We start from the raw sequence: 22410 nt of genomic DNA, 5'->3' as shown, positions 1-22410 counted from the left end.
TCATCAGTGAAAAAGTTAATACCAAAGCATCAAGAACCCGACTCTTTGTTATAAGCTTCAGTACATTTAAACTTTCTTTTGTTAAGTTAATAGCAATAATTTTTTTTGCCCATTATGGTAATAAAGGCTTTTTGTGTCCACAAATTTGGAAATGTCTGAATTCTGGGGCGTGCGATGAGGTCAGTGGCATACACACAGGTTACATATGCCCCGATCGTTAGAGCAGGAGCAATAATTCTAGCATTAGACCTCCTTTTTAACTCTAAACATGTAATCTGTAAAAAATGTTAAAGCGTCGCCTATGGAGATTTTTAAGTACTGAAGTTTGGAGCCATCATCTTTCACATTATACAAAAAAATGGGGTTATCTTAGGTGTTTTGTTTTTTTATTCGTGAAACAGTTTTTTCCCCAAATAAAGTGTTAGAAAAATTGCTGCGCAAATACTGTGTAACATAAAGCAACCAACATTTTATTCCCCAGGGTGTCTGCTAAAACAATTTATACAATGTTTGGTGGTTCTGAGTAATTTCCTAGCAAAAACATGATGATTTTTACATATAGGAGAGAAGTGTCAGAATTGGCCTGGGTGACAAGGGGTTAATTACCATAAGTAATATACAAATAATTATTATATATTGTTTTTAAGGTAATTTACCATATTTTCAAAAACTGTACTCAAGCAGGTGGCTTAACTGAAAAATTACTGAAGTTTGAAGTTGTAACTTCAAACCAAAAATTTCACAGTAAATAGATAAATAATAAATGTAGCTTGTGACAGGCTGCGCAGGGAGCCCCGTATCTCCGCAAACAGAATAGGTCATAGGAGCCCCAAGGCTTAGGCTACCTAACCCCCAAATTTGGGGTCTCTGTGACCTCAGGTCACAGAGCTACGACCCTTGAAGCTTGATTTTTTTTTTTGTTTACGTTCAGGGCCTTTCCTGACTTCATGTCCCTGTCTAAATTGTACTTGTTTACATGGGGATTTGCTTACAGATGAATAGTAATAATATTAAACAATGTACTACTACAATGTAATACTAAAGCAATAAGCATTTTGGTACTATACAATATTTTAAGATTTTGCTCTAAAAAACTATGGGATCAATTTCTGTAACTATGGATGATGAGGCCCCATGACAAAAGCAAAGGGGCCCAGTTGTTTCTCTAATTTGGCAATTCATAAATCCAGAACGCTTATTGTTTTCCAAAATGTTATATACACGTACATTCATTTTTTTCCAAAGTAATAGCCAAATGCTTTTGTTACTTGTATTAATTCCTGTGTAGTTTGACAGTGCCATGGCCCCTATGCTTCTGAGTCCCATAGCAGTGGCATAATCAGCTGTAGCAATAGTGGTATCTGGAGTTACCACATAGCAAAAAAAAGGACTTGTAGAAATATAAGACCAAAGAAAAAATACAATATAGAAACCTGAAACTCACTCACTAGTGCTCATATCACACTGTGTATGCCCTTTGCAATGACTGCACTTTAATATAACAGGAGGAATCAAGGAAGAATCTAATGTTTCCAATGTTCTTCTAGCTGGTAAGATGGATTCCAAGGACTGTAATGTGTCTGGTGGGCATGCTTTAGAAGACTATTTTGGGGCAGGAATGCATTGTATTTTTATTTAACAAATCATAGGTAAAACTGATATTTTTTGCAAATGGATAATGATTACTGTTGATAACATATTCTGCATGTATTCTTCTTTCATTAACATATGTATGATATTTTTATTTGTTTTTATTTTCTATTGTAGTTTTTAGCTACTTAGAAAATGGTACAGAATCTTACCTTGAAGAAGAGCAAGCGAAAGGCATATTATCAACGGTAATAATATTTCTCTATTTAATTATGTTCACACTAATTTAAAAGTACTTGTAGCAGGAAAATTGTGTAATAAATTAGAATACCTATTTGTAGTTATTTTGTAACACATTTTAAAGTAAATTATTCACAGCCCTTGGCAAAATGTACTTTAAAATATGTTACAAAATGTTTAATTAAACATTTGATGAAAAAAACATTTAAAGACATTTAAATAAAATGACCTTCGCTAAAAGTCTGATGTCAAAACAATCATTTGATCTGGAGATATAGGCAGCTGGTTTTATATACAAACTTAAATATACATTTTAGCTTTGGCACTAGGGATGAGCCGAACACCTCCTCAGTTCGGTTCGCACCAGAACATACCGAACAGGCAAAACATTTGGCAGAACACACGAACACCATTAAAGTCTATGGTACATGAACAAATAATCAAAAGTTCTCATTTTAAAAGCTTATATATATGCAAGTTATTGAAATATTTCTTTAAATTTCATACCTGGGGGATGTCTATAGTATGCCTGTAAAGTGGTGCATTTTTCCCATATTTAGAACAGTCCCTGCACAAAAAAAAAGTAATTTAAAAGTACTGGCGGCTATAATGAATTGTCGGTCCCAGCAATACAGATAAAAGAAATCATTGAAAAAAACGGCATGGGATCCCCCCAGCCCATTACTAGGCCCTTCGGGTCTGGTATGAATATTAACCCCCCTGGCGGTATTCCCAAGTCTGGCTCGGGGTTAAAATTTTGTACCATTAGTGGTAACCACGAGCCAGTCTAGGGACCGCATTGCTGAATCCAGGAAGAGCTTACTAACCTTGTCCCCTGGATCCAGTGATGTCCCCCCGCTGTACGAGCGAGCCATACTCCGCTTGATCTATCACATCGCCGGGCTCCATTCCCTGCGAGCGTTGCGACGCAAGGGGATGGAGAACGGCGCCAAATTCAAAAAGTAAAACACACAGTATACATACAGTATAATGTAATCTTACAGATTACATTGCTGTATGTAATTATTTCACATCCCCTTTGTCCCTAGTGGTCTGTCCAGTGTCCTACATGCAGTTTTATAATATAAAAACTGTTCTTTATGCCTGGAAATTGGAGATTGTCCATAGCAATCAAAACTGTCCCTTTACATCAAAAATGGTTTTAGACCAGCTAGAAAACAGCGATAATAAATTAGAATAATTCCCAGAATTGAGCAAAAATGATTTGTGGGAAGATCCGTCATCAAATACTGAATGGTAATGACAGTGACAATTCTGCAACTGAGCAAATTTCAGTGTTTTTTGATTTGATTACATTATTGAATATTTTTTTATTATTGTTATATTATTATTTGGTATAATTATTTATAGTTATGTATTATATTATAATTTATGATTTCCTTTTTTAAACTTTATCATACCCGGAATGTCTACTAGACTCTGGTTTGGACAGATTTAAGTGAGTTATTCCTAAGAAATTCAGCACCTAAAATCTGAAATAATCATACCGCCAGGGAGGTTAAGGGGAATCCCAAACCAAAAAAAAAAAAAATGGCATGGGGTCCCCCTAAAAAATCCATACCAGAGCCTTATCCGAGCATGCAACCTGGCAGGCTGCAGGAAAAGAGGGAGGGAGAGCACCCCCCTCCTGAACCGTACCAGGCCACATGCCCTCAACATGAGGAGGCTGCTTTGGGGTAGCCCCCAAAGCACCTTGTCCCCATGTTGATGGGGACAAGGGCCTCATCCCCACAACCTTTGCCCGGTGGTTGGGGGGGTCGGCAGGCAGGGGCTTATTGGAATCTGGAAGCACCCTTTAATAAGAGGACCCCCAGATCCCGGCCTCCCCTCCTGTGTGAAATGGTAATGGGGTACAAAAGTGTCAAAATGGTACAAAAGACAAGACACAGCTTGGGACAAGTCCTTTATTAAAAAAAAAAAAAAAAATATATGAATACACGTCATACAGCGGGTGCCTGCCATGGAGGCGGGTCGGTCGCGGCTTTGTTTTTTTTTCTTTTTCGGTCTATCGGCAGAGCAAGAGAAGATGAATGGACTTCATGGGACATTTTTATTTTTTTTATTTTTTAATAAAGGACTTGTCCTAAGCTGTGTCTTGGCTTTTGTACCATTTTGACACTTTTTTGTGAAATGGTATGGATACATTTGTACCCCGTTACCATTTCACACAGCGGGCTGGAGGCTGGGATCTGTGGGTCCCCTTGTTAAAGGGGGCCTCCAGATTCCGATAAGCCCCCCGCTCCCCGCTCACAGACCCCCACAACCACTGGGCAAGGGTTGTGGGGATGAGGCCCTTGCCCCCATCAAAATGGGGACAAGGTGCTTTGAGGGGCTACCCCAAAGCACCCTCCCCATGTTGAGGGCATGTGGCCTGATACGGTTCAGGGGGGGAGCGCTCTCTCATCCCCCCTCTTTTTCTGCAACCTGAGAGGTTGCTTGCTCGGATAAGGCTCTGCTATGAATTATTTTTTTGTATTTTGGCATGGGGTTCCCCTTAAAATCCATACCAGACCTGAAGGACCTGGTATGGAATTTGGGGGGACCCCTACGCAATTTTTTTACATTTTGGTTCGGGGTTCCCCTTAATATTCATGCCAGACCAGACCAGAAGGGCCTGGTAATGGACTGGGGGATCCCATGCCATTTTTTTCAATGACTTCTTTTATCTGTATTGCCGGGACCGACAATTCATTATAGCTACTTTAAATGACTTGTTTTCCTTTAGAAATGTCCTTTTGTGCAGGGACTGTTCTAAACACGGGAAAAATGCGCCACTTTACAGGCATACACTAGACACCCCCAGGTATGAAATTTAAAGGAATATTTCACTTTTACTGTAGTACTTTAACCCCCCTGAAGGTATTCCCGAGTCTGGCTCGGGGTGGAATTTTCATACCAAAAGCGGTATCCCCGAGCCAGACTCGGGACTGCATCGCTGGATCCAGGAGGAGGTTTACTTACCTTCTCCCTCAGATCCAGCGTTGTCTCCCCGCTGTACGAGCGAGCCGTGTCTCGCTCGATGCATCACATCGCCGATCTCCGTGCCCTGCGAGCATTGCGACGCATGGGGACGGAGATCGGCGCCAAATTCAAAAAGTGAAACAAACAGTAAACATACAGTATAATGTAATCTTACAGATTACATTGCTGTATGTAAATATTTCACATCCCCGTTGTCCCTAGTGGTCTGCCCAGTGTCCTGCATGCAGTTTTATGTAATAAAAACTGTTCTTTATGCCTGGAAACTGGAGATTGTCCATAGCAACCAAAACTGTCCCTTTACATCAAAAATGGTTTTAGACCAGCTAGAAAACAGCGATAATAAATTAGAATCACTCGCAGAATTGAGCGATAGCGATTTGTGGGGAGATCCGTCATCAAATACTGAAAAGTAATGACAGTGACAATTCTGCAACTGAGCAAATTTCAGTGTTTTTGATGTGATTACATTATTGAATAATTTTTATTATTGTTATATTATTATTTGGTACAATTATTTATAATTATTTATTATATTATAATTTATGATTTCATTTTTCAAAACTTTATTATACCCGGGATGTCTACTAGACTCTGGTTTGGACAGATTTAAGTGAGTTATTCCTAAGAATTGCAGGACTACAATATAAAACGCCAAATTTTCATGCAAAATAATGGTACCGCTTTTAGCACCTAAAATCCGAAATAATCGTACCGCCAGGGAGGTTAAGCATTATTAAAATCACTGCTTCCGAAAAAACTGCCATTTTTAAAACTTTTTTTTACATTGATACATGTCTCCTGGGGCAGGACCAGGGTCCCCAAACTATTTTTATGACAATATCCTGCATATAACACTTTTGATTTTTCATGTTATTGTCCCGTAGACATTAACGGTGTTCCGGTGGCTTTCAAATTTTCCCTGAACACTGCATATTGTTTGATGTTCTGCAGAACATCTGAACAACCAAAGTTCAGCCAGAACTTATGCTCGAGCCGAACCGTTCACCCATCCCTACTTGGCACTCACTTCCGAGGCTTTCCTAATGCTTAGTAAGGTTGGAGATTACATTTTCCCCTTTCTGCTGTCAATCTGTTTAATAAAGTTTCCAAGAAGGATACTCCATGTTGGGTATATGTAATTTAATATTCTTCGTTAAAGCCTGCAGTGAATACTTTGTGTGTCAGTTGGCTCTCTATCACAATTGTCATTGACAGCTTGGTTCCCTATTGATACACATAAACAAATCTGAGTGGTTCCTAATCACATGATCACCATGTCCATTATGACATGACATAAGCTGGAGGATTCAATAAAAAATATAGAAACCACCAGCCTGCAGACTGACATGATATATATCTGTTGAACAAAAACAGCCTTCCCCGCAAGATCTTGTGATTTGTTTTTCCAGCAGATACATTACAGCACATGTACAAGATGAGGCACAAACATCATCTGTGGCAGGCAGAAAAGTTGGTAGAAGAATTCTGTCATGATTACTTTTTCTTTTTTTTAAATGATGGCACAGCAAGTAGTGCTTACTTTATTTTTAATATATACTTTACATTTATGTAAATTCTTTATTAGGGGGAGGCACTTTAATTGTAATTGCAGTATTAGAAAAAATGTATATATAAAAAAAATAACAATTTACTTTTTAAGTCCTATAAAAATCTTTAGGTATACAAATTACTCATAGAGTTTTCTTAAAGTTCCCCAATGCATGCTGGCTCAGCTAAATGAGAGCTGGGCATCTAGGCATCAATGGAATCTGTTCATGAGAGGGATTAAGTAGGGAGAGTTGGGGGCTGGACCAAGCTCTACCTGAAAAGTCAGGATTTGACTTTAATGTCAGTTAAATGCCTACAAATCCATACTGACTGGTAATTTTGACACATAGTTTTTACTGAAAGTACCTGTAACAGCATTTTTTCAATATATGCCCGGCCTGACTTGTCCATGTTTACTTTAAAGTGTTACTAAACCCAGGACTTTGCATTCAATATATCTGGTCTCCCACGGTACACAGAATACGGAAATGCAATTATTTTAGTAAATATAAACTGCTAAATACCTTTTCTCATCAGCAGTTAGAGCAGTCGTGTGAATTCTAGCAGTGTCCAGTCAAGCACTGGTTAAAGCTTGTAGAAGGGGTTTTCTGACTGTGCTATGAGATTGCAAGACTCCTGACCTTCTGTCTGGACAGTGCTGATTGGCCCTGCACTGATCACATGCACTCTCCTAAGAAAATAAAACCTCTCTAGCAATACACACCAAACTGAGCATGTGCAGCCTTACTCCATAGGCTCTGTGTTATCAGGAAATGATCAGGGGACAGAGGAAGGAGGGGAGGATGTGTGCATATAATATCAAACAGCCTTTATACACAATGCAGAGGTTTTACCCCTTCCACAGTGCGTATAACAAGCATGCTTTACTGCATATACAGTACAGAATAGTTTTACTGTTGTGGGTTTAATAATACTTTAAGTTCATGATAGCTATAACTTACTTGGTGAAGTTCTATAAACCCTAAATAAACCAGAAGGAAACATCACTCATAGAATCAAATGAGTGTTAAGGTCTCTATTGAGATAGATTTTGTACATATAGGTCATAAAAAAGCAAGGATACCATTAAATGTATCACCTAAATGGCTTAAGGCAGTACAGAGGGGTCAGCTGATGGTAAGGACAGACATCACAGAGCATGCAGCTGATGGTAGGGAGAGGCAGTGGGGGCAAGTCATGGGTGGGGTTAGGCAGTACAGAGGGGACAGTTAGTGGTGGAGACAGGCAGTTGAAATTGGGCAGTTGAAAATAAAAACAGACAGTACAGAGGGAGGAAATTATGGGACAGACAGCACAGAGGGAGCAGTTGCTGGTGGGCACAGGCAGTACAGAGGGAGCAGTTGATGGTGAAAATAGGCAGTATGATGGGGCAGTTGATGGTCGGATCGGGCATCTAAGAAGTGACATTTTATGGTAGGGCTAAGCTGAATATTAACCAGTTGCCGACCGCCGCACGCCGATGTACGTCGGCAGAATGGCACGGGCAGGCATAAGGGCTTACATGTACGTCCCTTGCCTCCCGCGGGTCGGGGGCCCGATCGGGCCCCCGCCCGGTGCCTGCGGCGGTCGGTTTTCGTCCGGGAGCGATCCGGGACAAGGGGACGGCCATTCATTCATGGCCACCCCCTCGCGATCGCTCCCGACGAATAGAAATCCCCCGTGACATCACTTCCTCTCCTGTAATGTAAACACAGGAGAGGAAGTGATGTATTCTCTCCTCCGTGTCGGTATTTTTCGTTCCGACACGGAGGAGAGCGGATCGGTGAGTTGCACCAACTAGTGATGGACGAACTTCCGACGGGACGTTTCGCGAACGCGAAACGCGAACGGACACAAACGTTCGCGAAAACGACCGTTCGCCGCGGGCTCCATTGACTTCAATGGGAGGCGAATTTCGCAAACCTTTAGGTCGAATTTGCGGCCACGGGGTAATTATTAGGGGGTAGCACGTAGTCCCACCACCTGGACAATAGCATAATACATGTATGAGGTGAATTTGGGATCGATAACTACAAGCATTTTTTTTTTATTTGGGAAATTGTTCTGACAATTCAGGACTATGGAGCTAATGAAGGCAATGGAGGAGAGGGAAGGTCAGGGACCAGGGTAGGCAAACAAGAGGGTGCAGGAGATACAGAGCACTGACAGCAGCACCGTAATACAGAGCACTGACATCAGCACCGTGACATACAGCGCTGACAGCAGCTCCGTGACATACAGCGCTGACAGCAGCTCCGTGACATACAGCGCTGACAGCAGCTCCGTGACATACAGCGCTGACAGCAGCTCCGTGACATACAGCGCTGACAGCAGCTCCGTGACATACAGCGCTGACAGCAGCACCGTGACATACAGCGCTGACAGCAGCTCCGTGACATACAGCGCTGACAGCAGCTCCGTGACATACAGCGCTGACAGCAGCTCCGTGACATACAGCACTGACAGCAGCTCCGTGACATACAGCGCTGACAGCAGCTCCGTGACATACAGCGCTGACAGCAGCACCGTGACATACAGCGCTGACAGCAGCTCCGTGACATACAGCGCTGACAGCAGCTCCGTGACATACAGCGCTGACAGCAGCTCCGTGACATACAGCGCTGACAGCAGCTCCGTGACATACAGCGCTGACAGCAGCTCCGTGACATACAGCGCTGACAGCAGCACCGTGACATACAGCGCTGACAGCAGCTCCGTGACATACAGCGCTGACAGCAGCTCCGTGACATACAGCGCTGACAGCAGCTCCGTGACATACAGCGCTGACAGCAGCTCCGTGACATACAGCGCTGACAGCAGCTCCGTGACATACAGCGCTGACAGCAGCACCGTGACATACAGCGCTGACAGCAGCTCCGTGACATACAGCGCTGACAGCAGCTCCGTGACATACAGCGCTGACAGCAGCTCCGTGACATACAGCGCTGACAGCAGCTCCGTGACATACAGCGCTGACAGCAGCTCCGTGACATACAGCGCTGACAGCAGCTCCGTGACATACAGCGCTGACAGCAGCTCCGTGACATACAGCGCTGACAGCAGCACCGTGACATACAGCGCTGACAGCAGCTCCGTGACATACAGCGCTGACAGCAGCTCCGTGACATACAGCGCTGACAGCAGCTCCGTGACATACAGCGCTGACAGCAGCTCCGTGACATACAGCGCTGACAGCAGCTCCGTGACATACAGCGCTGACAGCAGCTCCGTGACATACAGCGCTGACAGCAGCTCCGTGACATACAGCGCTGACAGCAGCTCCGTGACATACAGCGCTGACAGCAGCTCCGTGACATACAGCGCTGACAGCAGCTCCGTGACATACAGCGCTGACAGCAGCTCCGTGACATACAGCGCTGACAGCAGCTCCGTGACATACAGCGCTGACAGCAGCTCCGTGACATACAGCGCTGACAGCAGCTCCGTGACATACAGCGCTGACAGCAGCACCGTAAGCAGCCCCAGGAGGAAGTCAGCACAGCACAGGGATGGTGTGATCCCCTCATAATAAGAACCCCCAGGAGGAAGTCAGCACAGCACAGGGATGGTGGGAGCCCCTCATAATAAGAACACCCAGGAGGAAGTCAGCACAGCACAGGGATGGTGGGAACCCCTCATAATAAGCAGCCCCAGTAGAAATATGACACCGCTCAACCTCTTCAAAGAGGAGGGTAGGGGCATATAGTACGGTGTGCTTTTTTGGGTCAGGGAAGTGAGCCAAATGAATTAAGAAGGTCTGTGTGCTTGATTCCAAAAATTGTTTATAGACATATACATGGTCTACTGATCACATGTGTTGAATTCCTCCGAGATCCATGCCTCATTCATTTTTAGAAATGTGAGGTAGTTAACACTGTGGTGAGCTAGGCGAGTACGCTTATCGGTCACAATCCCCCCTGCTGCGCTGAACGTCCTTTCGGACAGGACACTGGATGAGGGGCAAGCCAACAGTTCGATTGCAAATTGGGCAAGCTCTGGCCAGAGGTCAAGCCTGCCCACCCAGTAGTCTAGGGGTTCATCACTCCTCAGAGCGTCCACATCGGCCGTTAACCCAATGTAGTCGGACACCTGACGGTCTAGGCGTTCCCTGATGCTGGATCCGGATGACACCTGTCGATGGGTCGGCTGAAAGAATGACCTCATATCCGAAGTCACCAACACATCTTCAAACCGGCCTCTTCTTGCAGGCGCTGTTGGATTGGTACCCGCAAATCCTTCTCTGGGAGTGGGAATTGCTCCTCTGCCAGCGCACGCAAAAGCAGAATGCAGCATTTCTCGAAGCAAGGCCTGGAAGTGCTGCATTCTGACAGCCCTCTGCGACGGCGGTAACATTTCCGCCATTTTGTGTTTGTACCGGGGGTCTAAGTACGTTGCCACCCAGTACTGGTCCTTGACCCTCATGCTTTTTATACGGGGGTCCCTATTAAAACACTGGAGCATGAAGGCCCCCATTTGCACTAAAGTGGAAGCGGTGTGGTGGCCTGGCTCCTGCTCATCATCCAGGATAATGTCGTCCTCTTCATTCTCCTCTCCCCATCCTCGCACAACAGGGATCCCAGAAAGGTTTAAAGCATGCTCTTCTTGCTCCTGCTCATCCGCCCCGGCACCATCCTCCTCTGACTCCTCATCAGACTCCTGTTGTTGACTTGTCTCAGATAGAGTAGCCCCCCCTGGGAATTCATCCAGCATTGCGACTTCCTCATCTTCCCGCTCCTGCTCCTCCACAGCCTGATCAATGACACGACGCAATGCACGCTCCAGAAAGAAGGCATAAGGTACCATGTCACTGATGGCGCCATGGCTGCGACTGACCAGTTTGGTGATCTCCTCAAATGGCCGCAGAAGTCTGCATGTGTCGCGCATGAGCAGCCACTGGCGCGGTGAAAAAAAACCCAGCTCCCCAGAACCGTTTCTTTCGCAGAGTTCATACAGGTAGACGTTAACTGCACGTTTCTGCTGGAGCAGCCTATCAAGCATATAGAAGGTTGAGTTCCATCGCGTCGGGCAATCGCAAATAAGACGTCTGACCGGCAGATGGTGTCGCCGCTGAATGTCAGCAAGGCGAGCCATGGCCGTGTAAGATCTTCTGAAATGGGCCGAGATTTTCCTTGCCTGCCGCAAGATGTCCTGGACCCCAGGGTATTTGACAAGGAATCGCTGCACGACCAAGTTTAAGACGTGTGCCATGCACGGCACGTGCGTGATTTTGCCCTGTTTCAATGCGCTAAGCAGATTGGCACCGTTGTCACACACCACTTTACCAACTGTCAAATTGAGCGGTGTTAGCCACTCATCTGCCTGTGAACGCAAAGCTGAAAGGAGTGCCGGGCCAGTGTGGCTCTTTGCTTCCAGGCACAACAGACGCAGCACGGCATGGCAACGTCTCACCTGGCATGTGGAATAGGTTCTGGGGAGCTTGGGCGGTGCAGTGGAAGAGACGCTAGCAGCGGAAAAGGAGGAGGCAGCTGAGGAGGAGAGGGAGGAGGATGGAGTAGGAGGAGGAGAAGAAGAGTCAGGCCTGCATGCAATCCGTGGCGGTAAAACCAAATCTACACGGGTGCCACGGGTTACATGCTTGACGGCCGTCAGAAGGTTCACCCAGTGGGCAGTAAAACTGATATACCTTCCCTGCCCGTGTTTGCTAGACCACGTGTCTGTGGTCAGATGTATCTTGGCACCGACACTGTGTGCCAGAGATACATTCACTTGCCGCTGAACATGGCCATATAGCTCTGGGATGCCCTTCTCTGAGAAATACTTCCTTCCTGGGACCTTCCATTGTGGTGTTCCAATGGCCACAAATTTGCGAAAGGCCTCCGAGTCCACCAGTTTATATGGCAGTAGTTGGCGGGCTATGAGTTCTGACAAGCCAGCCGCCAACCGTTGGGCAAGAGGGTTATCCGGCGTCATCATTTTTTTACGCTCAAACATTAGGCCCACGGAAGCCTGCCTTTTTGCAGAAAAATGTGAGCTTGGCGTGATGGAAGGTGGAGTGGAGGACAATTGTGAGGAGAGAGGAGAAGGAGAAGTAGAAGACGAGGCTGGACGGTGAGAGCCTGCAGTGTGGCTTTGTGTGTTCCGTTGCTCCCACTGGGCTCGGTGATGGCTGCTCATGTGCCTTCTTAAGGCGGTCGTCCCTAGGTGAGTATTGGGCTTACCGCGACTAACGCGTTGACTGCAAAGATTGCAGATGGCAACGCTATTGTCAGCAGCGGACACGTTAAAAAAAGCCCACACTGCGGAGCCATGTGCCGGTGTCCTGGGAGCGCCAGATGTGACCGTACATGGTCGATGACTCGCTCCTGATACATTTGCAGTCTGCTTTGTCCCTGCTGTGCAATGTAAGTCATTGCTGCTTCTCCTCCCTATCTGCTGGTCCATATCTCCCTCTGAACTCCCCTCCTCTTCCTCTCTTGTGGGCACCCACGTGACATCACTAGACACGTCATCATCAACGTCACCTTCCCCACCGCTATAAGTAGAGTAGGCAGCAACACCGGGGACCAACCTCCTCCTTGGGCTGATCTGGGTACTGGCGTCAGACTGCTGAGTAGCGCTTGTTGCTACCTCCTCTTCCTGATCCAATACCAAGAGTGGCTGCGCATCAGAAATGTCCTCTTGATATGGATCGGAAAATAATTCCAGTGACTCAAGCGGAAGGTATGTGGTGGTGGTGGTGGTGGTCGTGTTGTTGGTGGTAGTGTCTTTGGGGGTGCACATAGCAGAGAGTGAAGAAGAGGGTGCAGATCGAGAGGATGAGGAGGGTGCAGAAGAGTAAGGCTGAGCGAGCCACTCAACCAAGTCTGGTGCATCCTTTAAAGTAATTGAACGCACCTTCTGCAACTTCCCACTTTGGCTCAAGCCTGTTGCTCCTGCCCTACCCCTACCACCCCTGCGGAAGGGCCTGCCTCTTCCTCTGCATGTCATTTTTTAAATGACCCTGTGACAAAACTCTTAGTCCCTATACCGCTGAAGGACTGCTGCAGTATAGGTGAGCGGTCAGCAGTGGTGCACGTCAACCCTATCTATTGTGGACCTATAGCGGTCCTTACAGAACAGCAGACTGTACCGCACTCAAGCCTATGTACCGTAGCACCCTATACCAAGTTACCAGTCCTTATAAGAACTTTTGTGGACCAAGCAGGTTGTGTATTAGTGTTTAGCAGACTGTACGTCAGTCCCTATACCGCTGAAGGACTGCTGCAGTATAGGGCAGCGGTCAGCAGTGGTGCACGTCAACCCTATCTATTGTGGACCGATAGCGGTCCTTACAGAACAGCAGACTGTACCGCACTCAAGCCTATGTACCGTAGCACCCTATACCAAGTTACCAGTCCTTATAAGAACTTTTGTGGACCAAGCAGGTTGTGTATTAGTGTTTAGCAGACTGTACGTCAGTCCCTATACCGCTGAAGGACTGCTGCAGTATAGGGCAGCGGTCAGCAGTGGTGCACGTCAACCCTATCTATTGTGGACCGATAGCGGTCCTTACAGAACAGCAGACTGTACCGCACTCAAGCCTATGTACCGTAGCACCCTATACCAAGTTACCAGTCCTTATAAGAACTTTTGTGGAACAAGCAGGTTGTGTGTTAGTGATTAGCAGACTGTACGTCAGTCCCTATACCAATGAAGGACTGCTGCAGTATAGGGCAGCGGTCAGCAGTAGTGCACGGCAACCCTATGTATTGTGGACCGATAGCGGTCCTTACAGAACAGCAGACTGTACCGCACTCAAGCCTATGTACCGTAGCACCCTATACCAAGTTACCAGTCCTTATAAGAACTTTTGTGGACCAAGCAGGTTGTGTATTAGTGTTTAGCAGACTGTACGTCAGTCCCTATACCGCTGAAGGACTGCTGCAGTATAGGGCAGCGGTCAGCAGTGGTGCACGTCAACCCTATCTATTGTGGACCGATAGCGGTCCTTACAGAACAGCAGACTGTACCGCACTCAAGCCTATGTACCGTAGCACCCTATACCAAGTTACCAGTCCTTATAAGAACTTTTGTGGACCAAGCAGGTTGTGTATTAGTGTTTAGCAGACTGTACGTCAGTCCCTATACCGCTGAAGGACTGCTGCAGTATAGGGCAGCGGTCAGCAGTGGTGCACGTCAACCCTATGTATTGTGGACCGATAGCGGTCCTTACAGAACAGCAGACTGTAACGCACTCAGGCCTATGTACCGTAGCACCCTATACCAAGTTACCAGTCCTTATAAGAACTTTTGTGGACCAAGCAGGTTGTGTGTTAGTGATTAGCAGACTGTACGTCAGTCCCTATACCAATGAAGGACTGCTGCAGTATAGGGCAGCGGTCAGCAGTAGTGCACGGCAACCCTATGTATTGTGGACCGATAGCGGTCCTTACAGAACAGCAGACTGTAACGCACTCAGGCCTATGTACCGTAGCACCCTATACCAAGTTACCAGTCCTTATAAAAACTTTTGTGGACCAAGCAGGTTGTGTGTTAGTGTTTAGCAGACTGTGCGTCAGTCCCTATACCGCTGAAGGACTGCTGCAGTATAGGGCAGCGGTCAGCAGTGGTGCACGTCAACCCTATCTATTGTGGACCGATAGCGGTCCTTACAGAACAGCAGACTGTACCGCACTCAAGCCTATGTACCGTAGCACCCTATACCAAGTTACCAGTCCTTATAAGAACTTTTGTGGACCAAGCAGGTTGTGTATTAGTGTTTAGCAGACTGTACGTCAGTCCCTATACCGCTGAAGGACTGCTGCAGTATAGGGCAGCGGTCAGCAGTGGTGCACGTCAACCCTATGTATTGTGGACCGATAGCGGTCCTTACAGAACAGCAGACTGTAACGCACTCAGGCCTATGTACCGTAGCACCCTATACCAAGTTACCAGTCCTTATAAGAACTTTTGTGGACCAAGCAGGTTGTGTGTTAGTGATTAGCAGACTGTACGTCAGTCCCTATACCAATGAAGGACTGCTGCAGTATAGGGCAGCGGTCAGCAGTAGTGCACGGCAACCCTATGTATTGTGGACCGATAGCGGTCCTTACAGAACAGCAGACTGTAACGCACTCAGGCCTATGTACCGTAGCACCCTATACCAAGTTACCAGTCCTTATAAAAACTTTTGTGGACCAAGCAGGTTGTGTGTTAGTGTTTAGCAGACTGTGCGTCAGTCCCTATACCGCTGAAGGACTGCTGCAGTATAGGGCAGCGGTCAGCAGTGGTGCACGTCAACCCTATCTATTGTGGACCGATAGCGGTCCTTACAGAACAGCAGACTGTACCGCACTCAAGCCTATGTACCGTAGCACCCTATACCAAGTTACCAGTCCTTATAAGAACTTTTGTGGACCAAGCAGGTTGTGTATTAGTGTTTAGCAGACTGTACGTCAGTCCCTATACCGCTGAAGGACTGCTGCAGTATAGGGCAGCGGTCAGCAGTGGTGCACGTCAACCCTATGTATTGTGGACCGATAGCGGTCCTTACAGAACAGCAGACTGTAACGCACTCAGGCCTATGTACCGTAGCACCCTATACCAAGTTACCAGTCCTTATAAGAACTTTTGTGGACCAAGCAGGTTGTGTGTTAGTGATTAGCAGACTGTACGTCAGTCCCTATACCAATGAAGGACTGCTGCAGTATAGGGCAGCGGTCAGCAGTAGTGCACGGCAACCCTATGTATTGTGGACCGATAGCGGTCCTTACAGAACAGCAGACTGTACTGCACTCAGGCCTATGTACCGTAGCACCCTATACCAAGTTACCAGTCCTTATAAAAACTTTTGTGGACCAAGCAGGTTGTGTGTTAGTGTTTAGCAGACTGTGCGTCAGTCCCTATACCGCTGAAGGACTGCTGCAGTATAGGGCAGCGGTCAGCAGTAGTGCACGGCAACCCTATGTATTGTGGACCGATAGCGGTCCTTACAGAACAGCAGACTGTAACGCACTCAGGCCTATGTACCGTAGCACCCTATACCAAGTTACCAGTCCTTATAAGAACTTTTGTGGACCAAGCAGGTTGTGTGTTAGTGATTAGCAGACTGTACGTCAGTCCCTATACCAATGAAGGACTGCTGCAGTATAGGGCAGCGGTCAGCAGTAGTGCACGGCAACCCTATGTATTGTGGACCGATAGCGGTCCTTACAGAACAGCAGACTGTACCGCACCCAAGCCTATGTACCGTAGCACCCTAGACAGACCAAGTTACCAGTCCTGATAAAGAGCTTTGTGGAACAAGTGAGTTGTGAATGATTAGCAGACTGCAGCAGAAGGGCAGCAGTCAAGTATAATATTCTTTCTATATTTGGAAGAAAGAATATTATACGTGTACAAGCCTATTACCGTACCACTGATACCAGTCCTGAAAAGAACCTTTGTGGAACTAATAGTAACAGCAAGTCTTTAAAATTATCCTCACTGCCTGACACACTGCTTCCTGCCTGTCCCTATACAAATTGGCAAAAAAGAGTAGGCTGGAACGATTAGCTGGAACAGCTCTTTTGTGGACCTGATAGTAACAGCTAATGATGATGATGATGATGATGATGAAGAAAGACTAATCTGGCTGAGCTGTCCCTAAAATAGCAGCATACAGCGCTCTGTCCCTTTATCTAAACTGACAAAAGAAACTCAGGCTGCTGACCTAACACCTATACCAGTCCTGAAAAGAACTTTTGTGTACCAAATAGCTAGCGTTTTCTCTGTCCCTACTCCACACAGGATCCTTTCCCTACAGTGACAGAAGAAAGAATGTAAAATGGCCACCGGATCGGGTGTATTTATAGGTTAGGGGGAATGTCCAAGTGTCCATGAGCTGTCATGTCTCAATTGGTTGTCCTGTAACACATGATAAACGTGTCACGAAAGGTTAAAGTTCTTGTATACATTAAACACGTAAGTCCGCCGGGGCGAACGACGGAAAAAGGCGTTCGAACCCGCGGACGGCGAAAGTCGGAAATTCGCCGCGAAACGACCGCCGGGCGAACCGTTCGGCCATCACTAGCACCAACACTCTACACACACAGTAGAACATGCCAGGCACACTCACACCCCCCCTTTACCCCCCGATCACCCCCCAATTACCCCTGCCCCCCAGTCACAGTGACACCAATGTCATTTTTTTTTTTTTTTGCATTGGTGTCATTTGTGACTGTAATAAATGTTAGGGCAGTTAGGGTTAGCCCCCTTTAGTTCTAATGTACCCCCCTAACCCCCCCAATAAAGGTTTAACCCCGTGATCACCCCCCGTCGCCAGTGTCACTAAGGCTGGGTTCACATTGCAGCGGTTTATGAGAACGAATGTGATTCGCACCGCACTGCAGTGCAAATCACATCCGATCTCTGTGCGATTCGAGTTCAGCCATTCGCCGCACCCGCCGCACCCGCCACACCCGCCGCACCCGCCGCAAATTCGCACGGGACCCTTTTTTTGGCCCGCAGCAGAATCGGATCGCATGGGTGTTCACACCATGCGATCCGAGTTTGCAGATCGCACTGCGATATGCGAACTGATCTGGGGGTGTCAGTAACATTTCACTGACACTCCCAGCAGTTCGCATAGGGCAGTGTGAACTGCCGCCGGGAGGCATGCGATGCGGGAACCTGCCGCGGATTCGCGGCGTTTCCGCATCGCTCCAGTGTGAACCCAGCCTAATAAGCGATCATTTTTCTGATCGCCGTATTAGTGTCACAGGTGACGCTAGTTAGGCAGGTAGGTATTTAGGTTCGCCGCAGCTTTTTATAGCGCCAGGGACCCCCATATACTACCGCATAAAGCCCCCTGATTGCCCCCTAGTTAACCCTTTCACCAGTGATCACCATATAACTGTTACAGGTGACGCTGGTTGGTTAGTTATTTTTTTATAGTTTCAGGGCACCCGCCATTTATTACCTAATAAAGGTTTAACCCCCTGATCACCCGGCGGGTGTCATTTGTGACTAATAACTGTTAGGGCAGTTAGGGTTAGCCCCCTTTAGTTCTAAGGTACCCCCCTAACCCCCCCAATAAAGGTTTAACCCCGTGATCACCCCCCGTCGCCAGTGTCACTAAGGCTGGGTTCACATTGCAGCGGTTTATAAGAACGGATGTGATTCGCACCGCACTGCAGTGCAAATCACATCCGATCTCTGTGCGATTCGAGTTCAGCTATACAGATAGTATGGCTGAATTCGTGTCGCACCCGCCGCACCCGCCGCACCCGCCGCAAACTCGCACGGGACCCTTTTTTTGGTCCGCAGCAGAATCGGATCGCATGGGTGTTCACACCATGCGATCCAAGTTTGCAGATCGCACTGCGATATGCGAACTGATCTGGGGGTGTCATTAACATTTCACTGACACTCCCAGCAGTTCGCATAGGGCAGTGTGAACTGCCGCCGGGAGGCATGCGATGCGGGAACCCGCCGCGCATTCGTGGCATTCCCGCATCGCTCCAGTGTGAACCCAGCCTAATAAGCGATTGTTTTTCTGATCGCTGTATTAGTGTCACAGGTGACGCTAGTTAGGCAGGTAGGTATTTAGGTTCGCCGCAGCTTTTTATAGCGCCAGGGACCCCCATATACTACCGCATAAAGCCCCCTGATTGCCCCTAGTTAACCCTTTCACCAGTGATCACCATATAACTGTTACAGGTGACGCTGGTTGGTTAGTTATTTTTTTATAGTTTCAGGGCACCCGCCATTTATTACCTAGTCTCACTAGTGTACCCCTAAATTTAGGGGTGTCTACTTTCCAAAATGGGGTCATTTGGGGGGGGGTTTGTGCCATCTTGGCATTTTATGGCCTTCAAAACTGTAACGCCCTTAGAAAGCCTGAAGGCGGTGCTTGGTTTTCGGGGCCCCGTACGCGGCTAGGCTCCCAAAAAGTCCCACATATGTGGTATCCCCGTACTCAGGAGAAGCAGCAGAATTTATTTTGGGGTGTCATTTCACATATGCCCATGGCATGCATGAGCAATATATCATTTAGTGACAACTTTGTGAAAAAACAAAAAAAAAAAAAGTTTGTAATTTTCCCGCAACTTGTGGCAAAATATAAAATATTCCATGGACTCAACATGCCTCTCAGCAAATAGCTTGGGGTGTCTACTTTCTAAAATGGGGTCATTTGTGGGGGTTTTGTGCCATCTTGGCATTTTATGGCCTTCAAAACTGTAATAGGTAGTGAGAAGTGAACTCAAAAATTTACGCCCTTAGAAAGCCTGAAGGCGGTGCTTGGCTTTCGGGGCCCCGTACGCGGCTAGGCTCCCAAAAAGTCCCACATATGTGGTATCCTCGTACTCAGGAGAAGCAGCAGAATTTATTTTGGGGTGTCATTTCACATATGCCCATGGCATGCATGAGCAATATATAATTTAGTGACAACTTTGTGAAAAAAAAAAAAAAAAAAAAAAAGTTTGTAATTTTCCCGCAACTTGTGGCAAAATATAAAATATTCCATGAACTCAACATGTCTCTCAGCAAATAGCTTGGGGTGTCTACTTTCTAAAATGGGGTCATTTGTGGGGGTTTTGTGCCATCTTGGCATTTTATGGCCTTCAAAACTGTAATAGGTAGTGAGAAGTGAACTCAAAAATTTACGCCCTTAGAAAGCCTGAAGGCGGTGCTTGGTTTTCGGGGCCCCGTACGCGGCTAGGCTCCCAAAAAGTCCCACATATGTGGTATCCCCGTACTCAGGAGAAGCAGCAGAATTTATTTTGGGGTTTCATTTCACATACGCCTATAGCATGTGTGAGCAATATATCATTTAGTGACAACTTTGTGTAAAAAAAAAAAAAAATTTTTTTTTTGTCATTATTCAATCGCTTGAGGCAAAAAAATAAAATATTCAATGGGCTCAACATGCCTCTTATCAATTTCCTTAGGGGGTCTACTTTCCAAAATGGGGTCATTTGGGGGGGTTTTGTACTGCCCTGCCATTTTAGCACCTCAAGAAATGAGATAGGCAGTCGTAAACTAAAAGCTGCGTAAATTCCAGAAAACGTACCTTAGTTTGTAGATGTGACAACTTTTGCGCAAACCAATAAATATACAATTATTGACTTTTTTTTTACCAAAGACATGTGGCTGAATACATTTTGGCCTAAATGTATGACTAAAATTGAGTTTATTGGATTTTTCTAATAACAAAAAGTAGAAAATATCATTTTTTTTCAAAATTTGCGGTCTTTTTACGTTTATATCGCAAAAAATAAAAATCGCAGAGGCAATCAAATACCATCAAAAGAAAGCTCTATTTGTGGGAAGAAAAGGACGCAAATTTTGTTTGGGTACAACATTGCATGACCGCGCAATTACCAGTTAAAGCAGCGCAGTGCCAAAGTGTAAAAAGACCTCTGGTCATTTACCAGCAAAATGGTCCGGTCTGAAAGTGGTTAAGTTGACAGCCATAGAACACTAAGGTATTGTATGCAAAGCAGTCACTTTATGAACAGGAAATTAAAGCATGAATAACTCTGACATCCTTCCAGGGGCTTAGACACAAAAACATGGAAACAAGTCACTGTCAATTAAACAGTGAATAGTTATGATAAGTGTGGGCATGACATTTTACAATAGACTCTTATTTCAACATGTGGTGTGACACGTTATTATTTGTACTAAATTTAGCATTTATCTTTTTGACACATATTTCAAAATAAACTGAAAATGAATTTTCACTGTCATAGTTATTGTAAAGTCGACTTGCCCAAAAACAGGTCAGTATTGATGGCAGTGGCTTTTTTTTTACAATAAAATTCCTAAAATATCTTTTTTAATTACCACTTCTGTGCAGTCACATGGTTTTCTCTCATTGCATTCCTGAGCAGAGCCCTTCTAGTGGGAAGAGTTGAAATTTCTCACTGACATATGTAATAACTTCGGCAGTGGAATCTTTACACTTTTACCTTGTGTGCTTGTTTCTTAGATTTACAACAACACTTTAAAGAGGGCAATAGAGAGGGCAGTTGACGGTGGGTACAGGCAGTACAGAGCAGATAGTTGATAGTGGGGACAGGCAGTAGTGAGAAGGAGACACAAGCTCCAGGTTTCATCATTTCCAAGAAGTCTCAGCTGCCCCATCCTCATTGTTTCCCCTCAGTGTGGTACCAGCACTGACCTCATCCTTTACCTGAGGGCCCCCAGCAAGTATTGGATCGGAAGTCAGGTTGCTCAAAAACAAGTGGTACTCTGTACCTCCTGCTCATTTATTTGGGAGGGTGCCCAGATTCCCAGAGGCCGCTTTATTCTAAAGTGGGCTTTCAGATTTGAATAAGCCCCCCATCAGACCCCTATATCCATCAGGTCAGAGATATAGGGAAGGAACCCTTGCTCCCACCAACATGAGACATGGTGCCTTGCCAAGGGAGGTCCTTTGGCAGGGTTTCCTTTCCATGTTGAGGGTGTGTGGCCTGGTATGGTTAAAATTTAAAATATATGAAGCACAAAAGAATAAACAAGAACGCAAAACAAATTAATATCACAATATAAATATATGCTGCAAACTCCAAAAAGATACCAAATCAAAGTAAAATAAGTACAATTAAATTACTTCATAAAAATGCAGTCCCTTAAACCTCAACCTGCAAGATTGTTTTGTCCAGAATCATTCTGATTTAAAAACTTCTAAAGCTATTCAAATAGTGTCAGCAATACCTAAAAGGCTAAGTTGGATATATAAGTTGACATAGTACATTAAAGTATTGTCTGCAGTGCAGTCACTTTCTGAGCAGGAAATCAAAGCATGATTAACTCTGACATCCTTTCAGGGACTTAGACACAAAAACACGGGAAAAAATGTCACTTTTAATTAAACAGCGAATAGTTATGATGAGTGTGGACATGACATTTTTCAATACAAAATGAATGCAGGCTCTTATATCAACAACACGTGGTGGAACATGTTATTATTTGTACAGAATTTACCATTTATCTTTTGGAGCACATATTTCACAATAATATGAAAACTAATTTGCACTGACATGTGATAGTAAATCAAATTTACTGGCCTCAAAATAGGTCACAGTATGGCATTGGTTAAAG

The 22410-nt window shown here is 45.6% G+C and overlaps 1 protein-coding gene across 1 annotated transcript in view; it reads left to right on the top strand.

Moving 5' to 3' along the window:
- The window catches only part of STAC (SH3 and cysteine rich domain), a 378751-nt gene that overhangs the window by 297137 nt on the left and 59204 nt on the right, over window positions 1–22410 (top strand). The window contains exon 7 of the mRNA XM_077491753.1: window positions 1768–1838. Within this exon, the coding sequence (XP_077347879.1) occupies window positions 1768–1838 (71 nt within the window). The remainder of the gene's footprint in view (window positions 1–1767; window positions 1839–22410) is intronic.

Source organism: Lithobates pipiens, unplaced genomic scaffold (assembly GCF_037356315.1).
Source record: "Lithobates pipiens isolate NorthernLeopardFrog02 unplaced genomic scaffold, aLitPip1_a1.2 Scaffold_19, whole genome shotgun sequence".
In the NCBI taxonomy this organism is placed as follows: Eukaryota; Metazoa; Chordata; class Amphibia; order Anura; family Ranidae; genus Lithobates; species Lithobates pipiens.
The sequence above is the reverse complement of the archived record's forward strand: the minus strand, read 5'-3'. Positions and strand labels throughout refer to the sequence as shown.